We start from the raw sequence: 13,669 nt of genomic DNA on the forward strand, positions 1-13,669 counted from the left end.
AGAAAGAAGCTTAAATTACCAGAAGGAAGTGTAGAGTGCACATTTTTGCTGATTTGGGCTGAAAAAAGTTGAAATGAGTGCAAAAATTGTGGAATTAACTGAAAAAGCTAAAATTAGCATAATAGGCTAAATTGCATAAATTTCAGGAAAAGCTGAAACTTGCAGAAAAACACTGAAAGGAACATAAGCTGAAATTAGCAGAAAGGGGTCAGAAGAAGCACAAAAATGTTGTGGTTAGCAGAAAGGATCTGAAAGGAGCACACAAGAGCTGAAAGGAGCTGAAAAATGTTTCCATTTGCACAACGAAGCTGAAAGAAGCTGAAGCAGAACACAAAGTGAAAGGAGCAGTAAAAGGTTGTAAACAGATGTAAAATGAGCTCGATTCATTTTCTACGAGGAAAAAAGTGTCAGAAAAGGCAAAATATTTCAAAAAGCTAACGTTGCACCAGTCTAATCCTTCTGAACGTTGATCAAAATCTGAACGTTTTGATTTGTGATTTGTTGAAATGGCACAAAAAAAAAAAAAAAAGTGGAACGAGGAATTTGCTGAAAACGTACAGAAGAAAAAATGGGTCACAGTAAATGTAGTTCGGTCGTTTGCTTTGGGGTTCGAACTCGCGACCAGTAGAGAAAACCGCCAGAACGGACATTTCCACTCTTGTCCGCCAGGTGGCGATGTGAGCTCCCAGCCAAGCTCGTCCGGCTCCTAGAAACCATAGCAACCACGAGGGTCCACATCGGCACCGTAAAACAGAAACAAGTGTCGCAAATGCGCAGAAACGTAAAGAAACAGTTTCGATTAGTTTAAAGCAAATGTCCACTGTGAAAACTGTCTGAATCTGTGGCTGCAGGTGAAGCAATGCGTTGTGCGTTGGACCATAGATATAAACATGTCATATATGTCATATATGATATCTGTGCGTTGGACGGTTCGTTTCTCAAGCGCTGCAGCGTAGTTGGCATCCGGTTCACCAAAATAAAGGTTCGTCCGCTATGCTTAAGATACAAAACATATATAATTATACAAAATGCATTTTAAACCACCACAGGGAAATAAGAATACAAATGTAGTTAAAATAAAATGCACATTTTAGCCACAAAGCTACTTTTACAGTTTTAGCACGCTTAGTGCGTTCAATTTTTGTGCTATTTCAACAAATCATAAATCAAAACGTCCAGCTCTGTCAGGACAGTCCTGCTATGATGTGCAACTTTAGCTTTTTGAAATATTTAGCCTTTTCTGCCATTTTGTTTAATAGAAAATGAATTAACTGAGCCCATTTTCAAATCTTTAGATCTGTAACTTTTTACTGCTCCTTTGACATTTCGTTCTGCTTCAGCTTCCTTGTGCAAATTTAAACATATTTTCAGCTACTTTCAGCTAAATTTCAGCTGTTTTGGGCTCATTTTAGATTCTTTCTGCTAACTAACATTTTTGTGCTTCCTCTAACTTCTTTCCGCCAATTTCAGCTTATGCGCCTTTCAGCTTATTTATGCAAGGTTCAGCTTTTTCTGCTATTTCAGCTTCTATTTAGCTATTTTATGCTCATTTTAACTTTTTCAGCAATTCCACATTTTTACACACTTTTCAACATTTTTCTAACTAATTCAGCAAAAATATGCTCTCTCCACTTCCTTCTGGTATATTAAGCTTTTTAGCTACTTTTCAGCTGTTTTTGTAATTTCAGCTTTTTTCAGATAATATCCTCTTGTGCTCATTTCTGCTTCTTTCAGCCTAACTGGACAAACTGCTCTCTTCTAATTTAAGCTTCTTCTACATTCTCAGCATTTTAGCTAATTTGAGCTGTTTTTAGATAAATTCAATTTTTTTGTGGTAATTTCTGCTACTTTCAGACTAACTTGTTAATTTCAGCTTATATTTCAGCTTCTTTTTCATCATTTTCTACCATTTCATTTAACTGTTTTTAATGCTGATTTGAGCTTTGTCAGCTAATTTCACTTTTTTTCCAGTCATTTCAGCTCTTTCTAGTTTAAGCTTTTTTCCCATCTTTTCAGCTACTTTTAAGCTTATTAATTACTAATTTCAGCTTTTTTTTTAAACAAATTTCCTAATTTTTGTGCTAATTTCTGCTTATTTAAACCTTATTCAACAAATATGTGTTCTCTGATTTATTCTGCTAATTTAGGCCTGTTCTTCCATTTCAGCTACAATTCAGCAAGTTAGCTAATTTCAGCTGTTTTTTTTTTTTTTCATTCAACCTTTATTTATATGTTCGTCTCATTGAGCCACGAGGACTCATTTACAAAAAAAATACCTGTTTTTCAGCAAATTCTTCAGCTATAAGCATTTTCGCAGGAAATGTAATTTATCTTGTTTGAAATGTGTAAAAAACAAAAGGCCGTTTTATTTCTTTTATTTTGAAATGCATCCTAAACCTTGACAGGAAGTGTGTGTTTGGTGCGCGTGGCCGCTGTCGCGCGCAGCCACAACAACCGTGGCTCAGCGAGCGGACGGCGCTGACAGTTGCTGCTCTGCTCCGTACACGGGTAAGAAGTCTTTAAGTTATTATTTTTTTTAATTATCTGATTTTTATTTACGTTTTGAGTTTTTTGTAGCTGAACGGACGAGGCGTTTCTGTCACGAGGAGGAAGCGGATTAAAAAATAAGCTTGTTTTTTTTTTTGTTTTTTTTTGACAGCTAGCTCCTAAGCTAGCTCGGCTAGTCTTATGATGGTAGCTGCCAGCGAGCTGCTTCACTGGGTTTTATTATTAGTTTGGTGCGTTTTGAGTCCGGAGCCTGCGGGGCAGCTCAAAGTGCACGGGGAGTAAACATGACTGTGGGTGTTCCTGTGACCGAACCGTCATATCTGTGATTAGCGCCGCCGCCGCTGCTGGAATTAAACCAACGAAGAAGAAGAGCGACAGCTGCCTCTGCTATAAGGTTTACAACCAAACCCACTTTTTTATTTTGACTGTTTTTATCAGGTTTGTCACGTGGTTGGACAGCCATGGTGTTGAGCAAACACAGCTCCTGACTGGAAGCCATGAAGCAGCCAGGGAAGTGACCGTGGGCCCCCAAAGTGCCTCCTTCCTGGCACCATGGCGTCCAAGGAGAGGCTGTATGAAGTGTGGATGCTCTACTGCACCAAGGTAAGGTCTCCATCAGCCCACAGACACTCACCGTTGCTGGTCCCGCTCTGTTTTTCCAGGTGAAGTCCTGACCCGTAACGGCGTGACCCTCCCCGTATTCTCCCTGACACGTGTGTTTTAGGAAGTCTAGGAAAGGTTGAGCGGCTACGACCGTTCGTTTCGAATGGACCGTCACGCCGAGAGCACGACGGAACCAAAGTGAAGGTCGCGGAACCGTTCTAAGTGTAAACCGTGCACACGTGAAGAAGCGCTGGGCTTCAGAACGGATCATTTTCTGAAGACAGAGTTGTAGCTGCTGTGAGTGACGTTGCGCACGATCGCGCCAAGTTACAGCGTGGAGGTTCTGGACGGTTCTTTGGGCGTCTTCAGGACATGATGTTCGGCGTGCACCAGGGCGGTTTGCAGCCGAGTGAGGCCTCCGGCTCCGGGGGTGTCTTTGACTCAGGTGGAACCGTTTGGGTATCTGGGTGTCGTGTTCACTGCCTCCTCCTCAGTATTGAGGGTGTTGTTTTGGCTGGTTGTGGTGAAGAAGGAGTTGAATCGAACGGCAAAGCTCACATTTGCTTTTTTATGGTTCGAAATTCAGACTCAGATCCCAGATCAAGAAGCCTAACAATTAATAAATACATAAATAAATACAATATATATATATATTCAAGTTAAAAAAGTAAGAAGAAGCTGAATTAAGTGCAGCTCGAGTTCAGCTGTCTGAATGCTCCTCAGCCGTCGGCTTGAGGGGAGGGGGCTGGAACAGACCGCGTGCAGGATGAGCGGAGTCCTTCTTGATGCCGAGTGCCCTTCCCCTGCATCGTGAAGTGTAGAGGTCCCCACAGTCTTCTGTGCAGCCTCTGCAGCGCCGTCCTCTCGGCTGCCGTGCCACACGGTGACGCAGCTGCAGAGAACTCACGTCTGCTGGTCTTTTTACGTTTCAGCCCTCACCTTTTGGTCACGTTTGGCTAAAAGAACAAAATCCTGGAGACAAGCAGCCGAAATGAGCTTCCTTCACAGAGTGGCCGGGCTCAGCCTTGGAGACGGGGTGAGGAGTAGAGCTGCTCTGTAGCCAAAGGAGTCGGATGAGGTGGTTCAGATGCCTCCTAGATCTCTTTGGTGGTATTAAGAAGAAGCCCCGAGTCAGAGCCAGAACTCGCTGGAGGGGTTGTGCATCTTCTCTGGCCCGGGAACACCTTGAGGTCCCCCAGGAGGAGCTGGAGAGGGGAGCTCTAGGTTTCTGTCCTGGACCTGCCGCCTCTGTGACCCCACTACGGATCCGATGGAGATGTAGTTGCAGCCGTTTGTGTTGTGGATGTAGTCAGGGTGGTAAAACTGGGAATGGTTACTGTTGGAAAGTCCAGGAGAACAGCTGGTTTAAAGTCTTGAAGGTCGGCCCTTCACAGGTTAACCCGCTGGAAACGGCACGTTTTAGCTGCCGGCCCGTACGGACGGATTGAAAACGTTTGATTCAGAGTTGTGCTACAGTAGTCCTTCCATTATCGCGGGGGTTTCGCTCCACACGCCACCGCGGCAGGTGAAACGAGGCGAAGTGGCGAGGGACTACCGCACGTCAGACCTGGATTCTGTCGGCGAGGGGCCGAAGAAGAGCCGACGTTGAACCGTCGCACTTCCAGTCCGAGTGTTTCTGGGTCGTTCTCACCGTTGAGCTCTGATTTTCCTCCGTACGTTTTTCGGCACGCAACTCGTTTCGCAGTTTTTGTTCTGTTTCAGCGATTCGAGTGTCGGGACGTTCGGCTCCTTCGGGACGTTCCAGCTGCGACGTTTGGTTTTTGTGTAATTTTGACTGTTTTGGATTATTTAGCGCTTTCGGCCATGTTTTTCTCCTTGAAAATGATTCTGTACGTCCTTCAAACGTTTTGTGCTGTTTAAAACATTTTACTGCTCCTTTCAGCTTCTTTTTGTTAAACTCAGCTTTATTTTTATTTTTCAGCTGTTTTCAGCTGCTTTGTGCGTCTTCTAGGATCTTTCTGCTAACTTCATTTATGTGCATTTACATTTTCTGCTAATTTCAGTTTATCCTCTTTTCAACTTTTTCTGCTCTTTCAGCTTCTATTTAGCTTTTTTAATGCTAATGTAAGCCTTTTCCAGCTAATTCCACATTTTTGCACTCATTTAAACCTTTTCAGCCTAATTCAGCTAAAATGTGCTCTCTCAACTCCCAGTCCCTTCTTATAATTTAAGCTTCTTTCTAATTTTTAAGCTACTTTTCAGCTGTCTTTTTTGTGTTGCTATTGCTAATTTCAGCCTCTTTTTTATTTAGATGATTTCCACTCTTTGTGGTAATTTCAGCTTCTTTCATCCTAATTGGGCAAACTTGTTCTTTCTGCTTTCTTCTGCTAATTTAAGCTTCTTCTACGTTTTCAGCTACTTTTTAAAAATTTGTTTTTAGCTAATTTCAGCTGTTTTTAGATAAGTTCAAAATTTTCTTGGTTATTCCTTCTACTTTCAGCCTAATTAATTTCAGCTTATTATGCCTCTACAGCTTTTTCTGCTATTTCAGCTACTATTTAGCTGTTTTTATACAAATTTGATCTTTTTCAGCTAATTCCACTTTTTTTATTTAGCTAATTTCAGCTCTCTCCACATACTTCTAACATTTTGTTCTATTTAAAACGTTCTAATTCTCCTTTAAGCTTCTTTTTGTTGAATTCAGTTTAATCCTTCTTTTTCAGGCAGTTTTAGCTATTTTTTCAGCTGTTTTGTGCTCCTGTCAGGATCTTTGTTAACTACAACATTTTTGTGCTTCTTCTAACTTCTTTCTGCTAATTTCAGCTTGTTATACTCCTTTCAGCTTATTTATGCAAATTTCAGCTTTTTCTGCTATTTCAGCTGCTATTTAGCTGTTTTTATGCTAATCGAAGCTTTTTAAGCTAATGCCACACGTTTAAACTTTTTTCAGCCTAATTCAGCAAAAATGTGCTCCACACTTCCTTTTTATAATTTCAGCTTCTTTCTTATTTTTAAGCTACTTTTAAGCAGTTTTTTGTTGCTAATTTCAGCTTTTTTTCAGGTAATTTCTACATTTTGTGTTAATTTCTGCTTCTTTCAGCCTAATTGGGCAAACTTCTTCTTTCTGCTTTCTTCTGCTAATTTAAGCTTGTTCTACCTTTTCAACTATTTTAGAAATTATTTAGCTAATTTCAGCTGTTTTCTGGTAAATTCAAGTTTTTCTTGGTATTTCCTGCTACTTTCAGCCTAACTTAACTCCTTTCTGATAATTTCCAGCTTGTTATGCTCCTTACAGCTTTTTCTGCCATTTCATCTACTATTTAGCTGTTTTTGTGCAAATTTGAGCTTTTTCAGGTAATTCCACTTTTTTTTTTTATCCAATTTCAGCTCTTTCCACTTCCTTCTTGTAGGTTATCTTCATTCTGCCGTTTCGGCTACTTTTTAGATTTTTTTTGTTGTTGCTAATTTTTAGCTTTTTTTTTTAGCTGATTTTCCAATTGTGCTAATTTCTGCTTCTTTAAACCTAATTCATGCTTTCTTCTACTAACTTAGTCCTGTTCTTTTTTTTAGCTTATTTCAGCTGCTTTTCAGCAAGTTCTTCTGCAGTTAGCATTCAAATTGCATTTTCACAGAAAATGCAGTTTCGGCTACTTTCAGTTTATTCTTCTCATTTCTGCCGTTTTTCTGCTGCTCTCTGTTTTTATTTTCCTGCTTGAAAGCTTTTCAGCGGATTTCAGCACATTCTGAAATGAGCACTTAACGTCTCTCCTGAACTACGGTCAACCAGCCGCTTTGTCTCGGATGATCCAGACTGAGACCTGAAGGTTTTCTTCAAACTTCTGGGATGGACGTTCTAATAAATGCACCTCAGACGTACAGATCTTGTTTTATCGTTTCGTTGTTGCTTGGCTGTCCTTGTGCGTTATAAAAGAATCAGAGTGCAGTCTTTTTTTTTACAGCGGTGCTCCAACTGATGCGGCGCTCCTCCGCCCGTCAGCTGACGGCCAGATTTAATTCACTCTGCATTAAAGCACGCGCCCGTCTTGGCGTCCAACCAAAACCGTTCGCCTGAGCCTCTCGTCACGTGAGCGCGGCTGCAGTCGCTTTAATCCCTCGCTGGAGCGAACGCACATGAAAGCAGAACTGGAGCGCCAAATAATCCTCACCCCGAGAAGGAAAGCAACGGAGCGCTGACACAGGAAGTGCTTCTGAGGCCAGCCGTCTGGGGTTCTGGACTGAGGTTTCAGGACGCGGTCGCTGTCACTCGTGAAGCGGCTCTTTTTGTAAAACAGGATATTTACATCGCTGAAATGTAAAGGCACGTCCCGTATGCGAGAGTTGCCAGGATATGTTGTGTGTAAGGAGAACCCCGGAGTCACGTGGGCTTAATCAGACCAGGAATGTTTGTGTGAGAAGCCAGACCCCCTGTGACACCACCCATTGAGTTAACTATTCCACCGTGGTGTCACCCTCTTCATCTTCTCTGGGAAGCATTAAAGTCTACTGGATAGTTATGATCTTAACCTGAAGTGTTTTCCTCTTCATTAGATTTAAACCAGTCCAAACTGATGAGTATTTAAAGGTTGAAGTGTGGTTCTGTGGAAGGGTATGAACCGTGATGTCTAACCCGTTGTAGATCCATGCAGCTACACTGTCATGGTTCGGCACAGACGTTTTGGACAAGTACGGTCACAAGCGGTCAGCCTTTCGTGCGTCTTCAGCTAGCTATTGGAAACTAGTTGTCAAACGGCGTTCCTGGTGGAGTTTCCAAAATGTCTCAAGATGTTTCAGGCATCTTAGACGTGCCTCAATTTAGTTTCCATAGATGCTAGACGTATTTTGACTAGGGACCGGCCGATATGGAAATTTTAGCTATCGCCAATACCGATATTGGGGGGGGGGGGGGGGGGTACGATGAATACCGTCCATCCATTATCTTTTACCCGCTTCTTCCTTTTCGGGCCACAGGGGTCACTGGTGCGCATGTCCAGCGAGATGGTGTAGAGGCAGGGCAATTTTAAAAAGGGCAAATTTAAGAAGAAATGTTGGTTAATTTGTGTTTTGTAGTAACTTTTTTACCACTGGATGGCAGTATATAACTGTTTGAACCAAAGGATGGATAGTGAGGGAGCAAGCAGCGTGTCTCTTTAAGAAAAATGGGAGGGAGGCCCCTTGACGTGACATGGGCTGTCTCTCCGGTTCTCAAAATGGCGGACGCTCGTCGTGGTGTGAGCTCTTTAGCATAGCTAGCTATAGCATAGCATTGAGCATGCGTCAGGATCTTTAGCATAGCATTTTTCACACAAAACTTTTAATTAAAAAAATAGGTAAACAAGTTCTCTGCTCCTTTTTGCAGAGGAAAAACAACTTTTTACACGAAAGCACGGGTTTCAACCGTGAATTTTGACGCTTCGACAAGACGGAGGTGTTTTCCCGAGGTCGGCCTGTTAGCTTAGCTCGTAGCTTAGCTTCTTTTAACGATCCAAAAACACGATTTTGGATCGTTAAAACAGATTTTAAAGAGAAAAGGAGGAGCACTGGAGTTGAGCCTTTTGTCATCCAGTGTCTTCAGTAGAAAGAGAGAGACACGAAGAAACGATAAAGCCGATAAATGAAAATGAGGCTGATAACTTTCATTGATCATGCGATTAATTGATTTATTGTTTATCGCGACAGGCCTAACCAACAGTTAGATTTCCTGACAGAACGAGTAACGGTAATCTGTAAATAACTTCAATTAGTTTCACTCTCATTCTTGTCCCGTTACAGTTCTTCTTCATCGCTGTGGAGTCGATGATTGACGGCAGGCATCGTTTACTTTTAAGCTGACCTATAATGCGCTTTTTGTTTGTTTCTTTTTACGACTCGTTTGAGTGAGTTGATCTTTTAAGCCTCAATCAACCCCTTCAGGAGAACCGGTTTGTCCCGTTTTAGTCGGGCCAACATCAGCCAGCCGTCTGTCTGAACGCCCAGTTCCTGGTACTGAACGAGGAAGACGTCGTGTTTCTGGCTGAATTTTACGCCTGTGGCGGCGTTTTGGGGATGAAATCAAAAGAACGTGACGAGTGCGTCCGGCTCATTCAGGAAGAAGCTCGGCGTTTTATTGGGGCGTGCGAACAATCGCGGCTTTGATGTCGTGTTGATTGTAGTTTTGATGGAAATCTGTTGGAGCTGCGTGGAGTCGAGCTGTCACAGACGACAGCTACGACTGTTGCATAACCTGCCACCCCCCCGACAGACGGCTGCTGCCGGTGTCTTCTGCCTTTCATCCTCCAGCTCAGCAGAGAGACCTCAGCAGACCTGAGCCTTTGCCTGCTGCAGAACCTTTCACCCCCTCAGTGTCCAGTGGGTGTCATTTCTCCCTTTAGTCCAGCTGCCGGTCGCTCACTCTACAAATTTCTGGTAAAAATCCGCGATGACGTCACGCCACCCCTGATGAGCGGAGGACAACGGCAGTGATTTGCGTTTTTCACTCACGAGAGCCGGAGGTGGATCAAAGGAGCGGGGATGGGAGGATGATTGGGGTGGCGGGGAACAGTCGTGGAAGTGACACAGTCTGACATTTTGTTCCCTCAGGCCAACTTTCTTTCTCACCGTTTACCTCCGAGTTATGAATAACCCTGATGTCAGAATGGTTTTAGCCCCGCCCACCAGCTTCTATAAATACACCTTCAGGAGTGACATCATGGCCAGAGGAGCTGCGGTGCTGGGCAGAGGAGACCACAGCCGTCCTTTTTGTAAACCTACAAAGGAGGCGACGGTTAAACGAGCGAGTCCGTTCGCTGCTTCTCCGTGCACAAACATGGACTCAGACATTACGTTTTAAATCAGTTGCTATAAATTAGAACACGAGCCACCGCGATTCCTTTAACGTCACCGTTAAAAAACGTTTTTATTAGATTAGTAGTTGTTTTTATTCATGCTTATTAAACATTCACACTATTGTGATCCTGTTTATATTTATTATTCCGAGTTTCTGTACTCTTTTCGGAAACTTTCTCGTTCTTAAAGTTTTTGCTAATGCAAAACAAACTTAAAAACAAATGAAACTTACAGGAAGTAAACCTCACAATCTCCAGTTCGTATTAATATATTCGAGGTTAAACAAACGGAGGGAAAAGTCCTTTTTTTTTTTTTTCCGAGCGGGTCCGGTAACGACACGCTGCAGAGGCTCAGGAGAACACGGAAACAACACGAGTGGGAGGGGAAACAAGGTTGTTGAGTTTGGGATTGCCACTTGTAAGTACAGACGGAGTTACACGAGAGTGGACGTGTTTGCCCAGCCGAGGGTAAACGGAGCCGCTCGGAGCAGGGCGTGCCCCCGCCGGCCACAGTCCAAACCCTAAATGTGCATCTGCGCTCCTAAAACCGGACTTTCTTCCACACCGTCCAGTCTCCGACTCGTGTAAAGCCGCCGGCCCGAAGCATCGTCTTTAAACGGTCTGCGTCGGTCACGTTAAGACAAAAGAAGCTTCTTAAAGTAGAAGCCGGCTTCAGCGCAGTCGGCGTTGCTGTACGTTCTCCCAGAGGAATCTTTTTGTCCTCGTTTAGCTTCTGCTCTCTCCCGTTCAGATGTCCGGGAGCACCGTTTTTTTTTTTTTCTTCTGCACACATCAGCCGAAGGTGCAGGGTTGTCCCGATGACTTCACTCGTCTGGGCTGCGGAGCCACGCGGCCTTCCTGCTTCGTTTTGGCTGATTTCCTCTCTGACACGCAGACAGAACCAGACTCTTCCCCTCCGTTTTGCTGGACGGCATCTCTGCTCTGAGAAACCACTCTTTTTTTTTTTTTTTGGGGGGGGGGGGGTGGGGGTTGAATCAGACATGCAGATCCTCTAGAAACTGTCTCAGGCCTGTAGTTTAGTCTTTGTCGCTCAGCTCTTTATAGGGGAGTGGTAGCAACGATGATGGAGATGGCAAGCCTGAAATCGGAAGGTCGCCGGTTCAACTCCCCACACTGACATCGAAATGTAGGTTTGAAAGGTGAAGCACTGCCTCCACCCTCATTTTCCCCACTTTGGACCCTTGAGCAAAGCCTTTAACCCCCACCATCAGCCCCCCCGGGTGATAGATGGAAGCGCTCTGCTCCACACAGAGCAGACGGTAGCTCGGTGGTCTGTGGTTGCGTCAGGAATGGCGTCCGGCGGAAAATCAAATCACCAAGTCTTCGTTCGAGTTTTAGGACCGGGCAGGAAAATTGGATTATTGATCGCCCCCTAGCTATGCTATGGTCGCAATGTATTCATATTGTTGAGACTCGAATCGGTCCTTCACCGACTGACTAGCTTAAATCACCAGCCGACACGTTAGCCGGTAAATTTCTTGTTTTTTAACGAACAGCTCCAGCTAAAATATTACCCGGCTGGCACCCGTAGTTGTAGTTTAGATTTGAGCAGGAGTGTCCAAAGAGCGGCTCATGACCCGTTTGTGGCCCCTGGAGGGATTTATGTGCGGCCTATAAATACAACTTAAAAATAGTCGTTTCGGATGAGGATTTTTCTCATTTTAGGCATAAACTTTTATTATTTTCAGGTTTAACGGGAAATTGGAAGAAAATAAACTTTTTAAATTGCCCCATTTGAAACACCAGTGTTTCCCCTACCGTTCTACAAACAGTGCACCCCGCCCTGTCAACAGAACCGAGCGCGTTGCCTACCGACCCCCCCACCCCACCCCGTGTCGACAACTGCAGGCACTGTTGTAGTGCTAAGCTAGCAGCAAGCAATCCAGGCACGCTAGCTACAAAGCTAGAGGTAGCGCTCCGATTCCCTCATGCGGAGCCGTCAGCCCCCCGCTCAAAAGCTTTTGGTACAAGCAACGTGCAACATAGACGTGTCTCTAGGCCTGTCACGATAACAAATGTTGCTGAGCGAGTAATTGTCTCAGAAATTATTACAATAATGTTTGAAATTTGACAATAATTAGTAATTCTTGACAAATTTAAGAAGAAATGTTTACATTTTTTGAGTGTAGTACCATTTTTTTGAGTGTAGTACCATTTTTGACCACCAGATGGCAGTGTAAGACTGTTTGAACTGAAGGATGGATAGTGAGGGAGCGAGCAGCGTGTCTCTTTTAAAGAAAAATGGGAGGGAGTTCCCTTGACGTGACATGGGCTGGCTCTTGTCCCCGTTTTTGTTTCTCAAAATGGCGGACGAACGCTCGTTGTGGTTTGAGCTCTTTAGCATTTTTTCACACAAAGCTTTTAATTTAAAAAAATCAGTAAACAAGTTCTCCGCTTCTTTTTGCAGAGAAAAACAACTTTTTACACGAAGGCACGAGTTTCAACCGTGAATTTTGGAGCTTCGACAAGACGGAGGTTTTTTCCCCCTCGAGGTCGGCCGTTAGCTTAGCTCGTAGCTTAGCTTCTCAGCTGAGCTACTTTTAACGATCATTTTGGACGGTTAAAACAGATTTTAAAGAGAAAGGGCGGGGTCAGTGAAGAGCACCGGAGTTGAGCCTTTCGTCATCCAGTGTCTTCAGTAGAAAGAGAGAGACACAAAGGACCGATAAAGTCGATAAATGAAAATGAGGTCGATAATTTTCATTTATCCTGCCATTAAGTGATTTGTTTATCGCGACAGGCCTGCGTGTCTCGCGCCTCCTCTTTTCTTCCCCCGGCGTCACAAATCACGGAGGACATGAGCGCCCTGCCAAGGCAACTAATGTAGGGGAAACACTGCTGTAAAGTTTTTTTGTTTGTTCAAATACCCGTGCTTGTTACTTTTATTCCAATTCCAGTTATAAAATACAACAAACCTTTACCGATTTTACCAAAAAGAACATTTAGGTAACCATTAACAAAACTCTGCTAAATATAGCAAATATTGAACAGTCCCACTAATTTCGTCATCAATAGAAATTAAACTGGACTTTAAGGGAATATAAAGTGGGCATATTTTACACCCATTTAGATCAAGTATTTACATTCTTGTTAATATACTTTTGTAAAAATTCTCATTTGTCGTCCACCAGTTCTTTCAACTTGTTGGTTCTTGTTTGCGCGACAAATAGTTTAGACGCCGCTGTTTTAGAAGACCAAGTTTACAGTTTACAGTATTTACTGTCTTCAGGTATTTGTTCTGCGTGAGTCAAATCAGAGGAATTACCATGGCCGTTGAACTTAAAGCCTCCTCTTGAATAACTCGACAAATAATTCATTGGCAAATAAGCACAGTTCAACAATTTCTGCAGACATGTGGAAGCAAAATCTAAAAAAAATGTCCTCCACATCTGCAAATGTCACAGAATATTCATAATTCAATAGAAAAGTGTGACTCCGAACTGGTAGAGCTGTTGCCTCTCGGTGAGAAGGTCGCCGGATCAAATCCCGGCCGGGGGCCTTTATGGGTGGAGTTTGCATGTTCTCTCCGTGCATGCATGTTTTTTTTCTCTCGGGTACAGTAATCCTTTGATACTTCGTGGTTCGACTTCCGCGGACTCAATCTTTTGCGGGTTTTCTATATAAGATTGTACACGGCACATGATTAGCGAAGGGGAAAGACAGACCCACCCCCTCCTTTCTCTTTCTGAGGCTGTCGCAGCAGAAACGATGGGGAAAAACAGACCTCATCCCGCCCCCTCCTTTCTCTTTCCGAG

At 43.5% G+C, this 13,669-nt stretch overlaps 1 protein-coding gene across 1 annotated transcript in view; it reads left to right on the plus strand.

Annotated features, from left to right (window-relative positions):
• Positions 1-2,437: 2,437 nt before the first annotated feature.
• Positions 2,438-13,669, plus strand: part of nbeal1 (neurobeachin-like 1) — a gene marked incomplete in the record, with an annotated part of 75,179 nt that continues 63,947 nt past the window's right edge. The window contains 2 exon segments of the mRNA XM_037696456.1: positions 2,438-2,508; positions 2,947-3,111. Coding sequence (XP_037552384.1) covers positions 3,061-3,111 — 51 coding nt within the window.

This window comes from Nematolebias whitei, chromosome 23 (assembly GCF_014905685.2).
Source record: "Nematolebias whitei isolate Nwh7 chromosome 23, NemWhi1, whole genome shotgun sequence".
Lineage (NCBI taxonomy): Eukaryota > Metazoa > Chordata > Actinopteri > Cyprinodontiformes > Rivulidae > Nematolebias > Nematolebias whitei.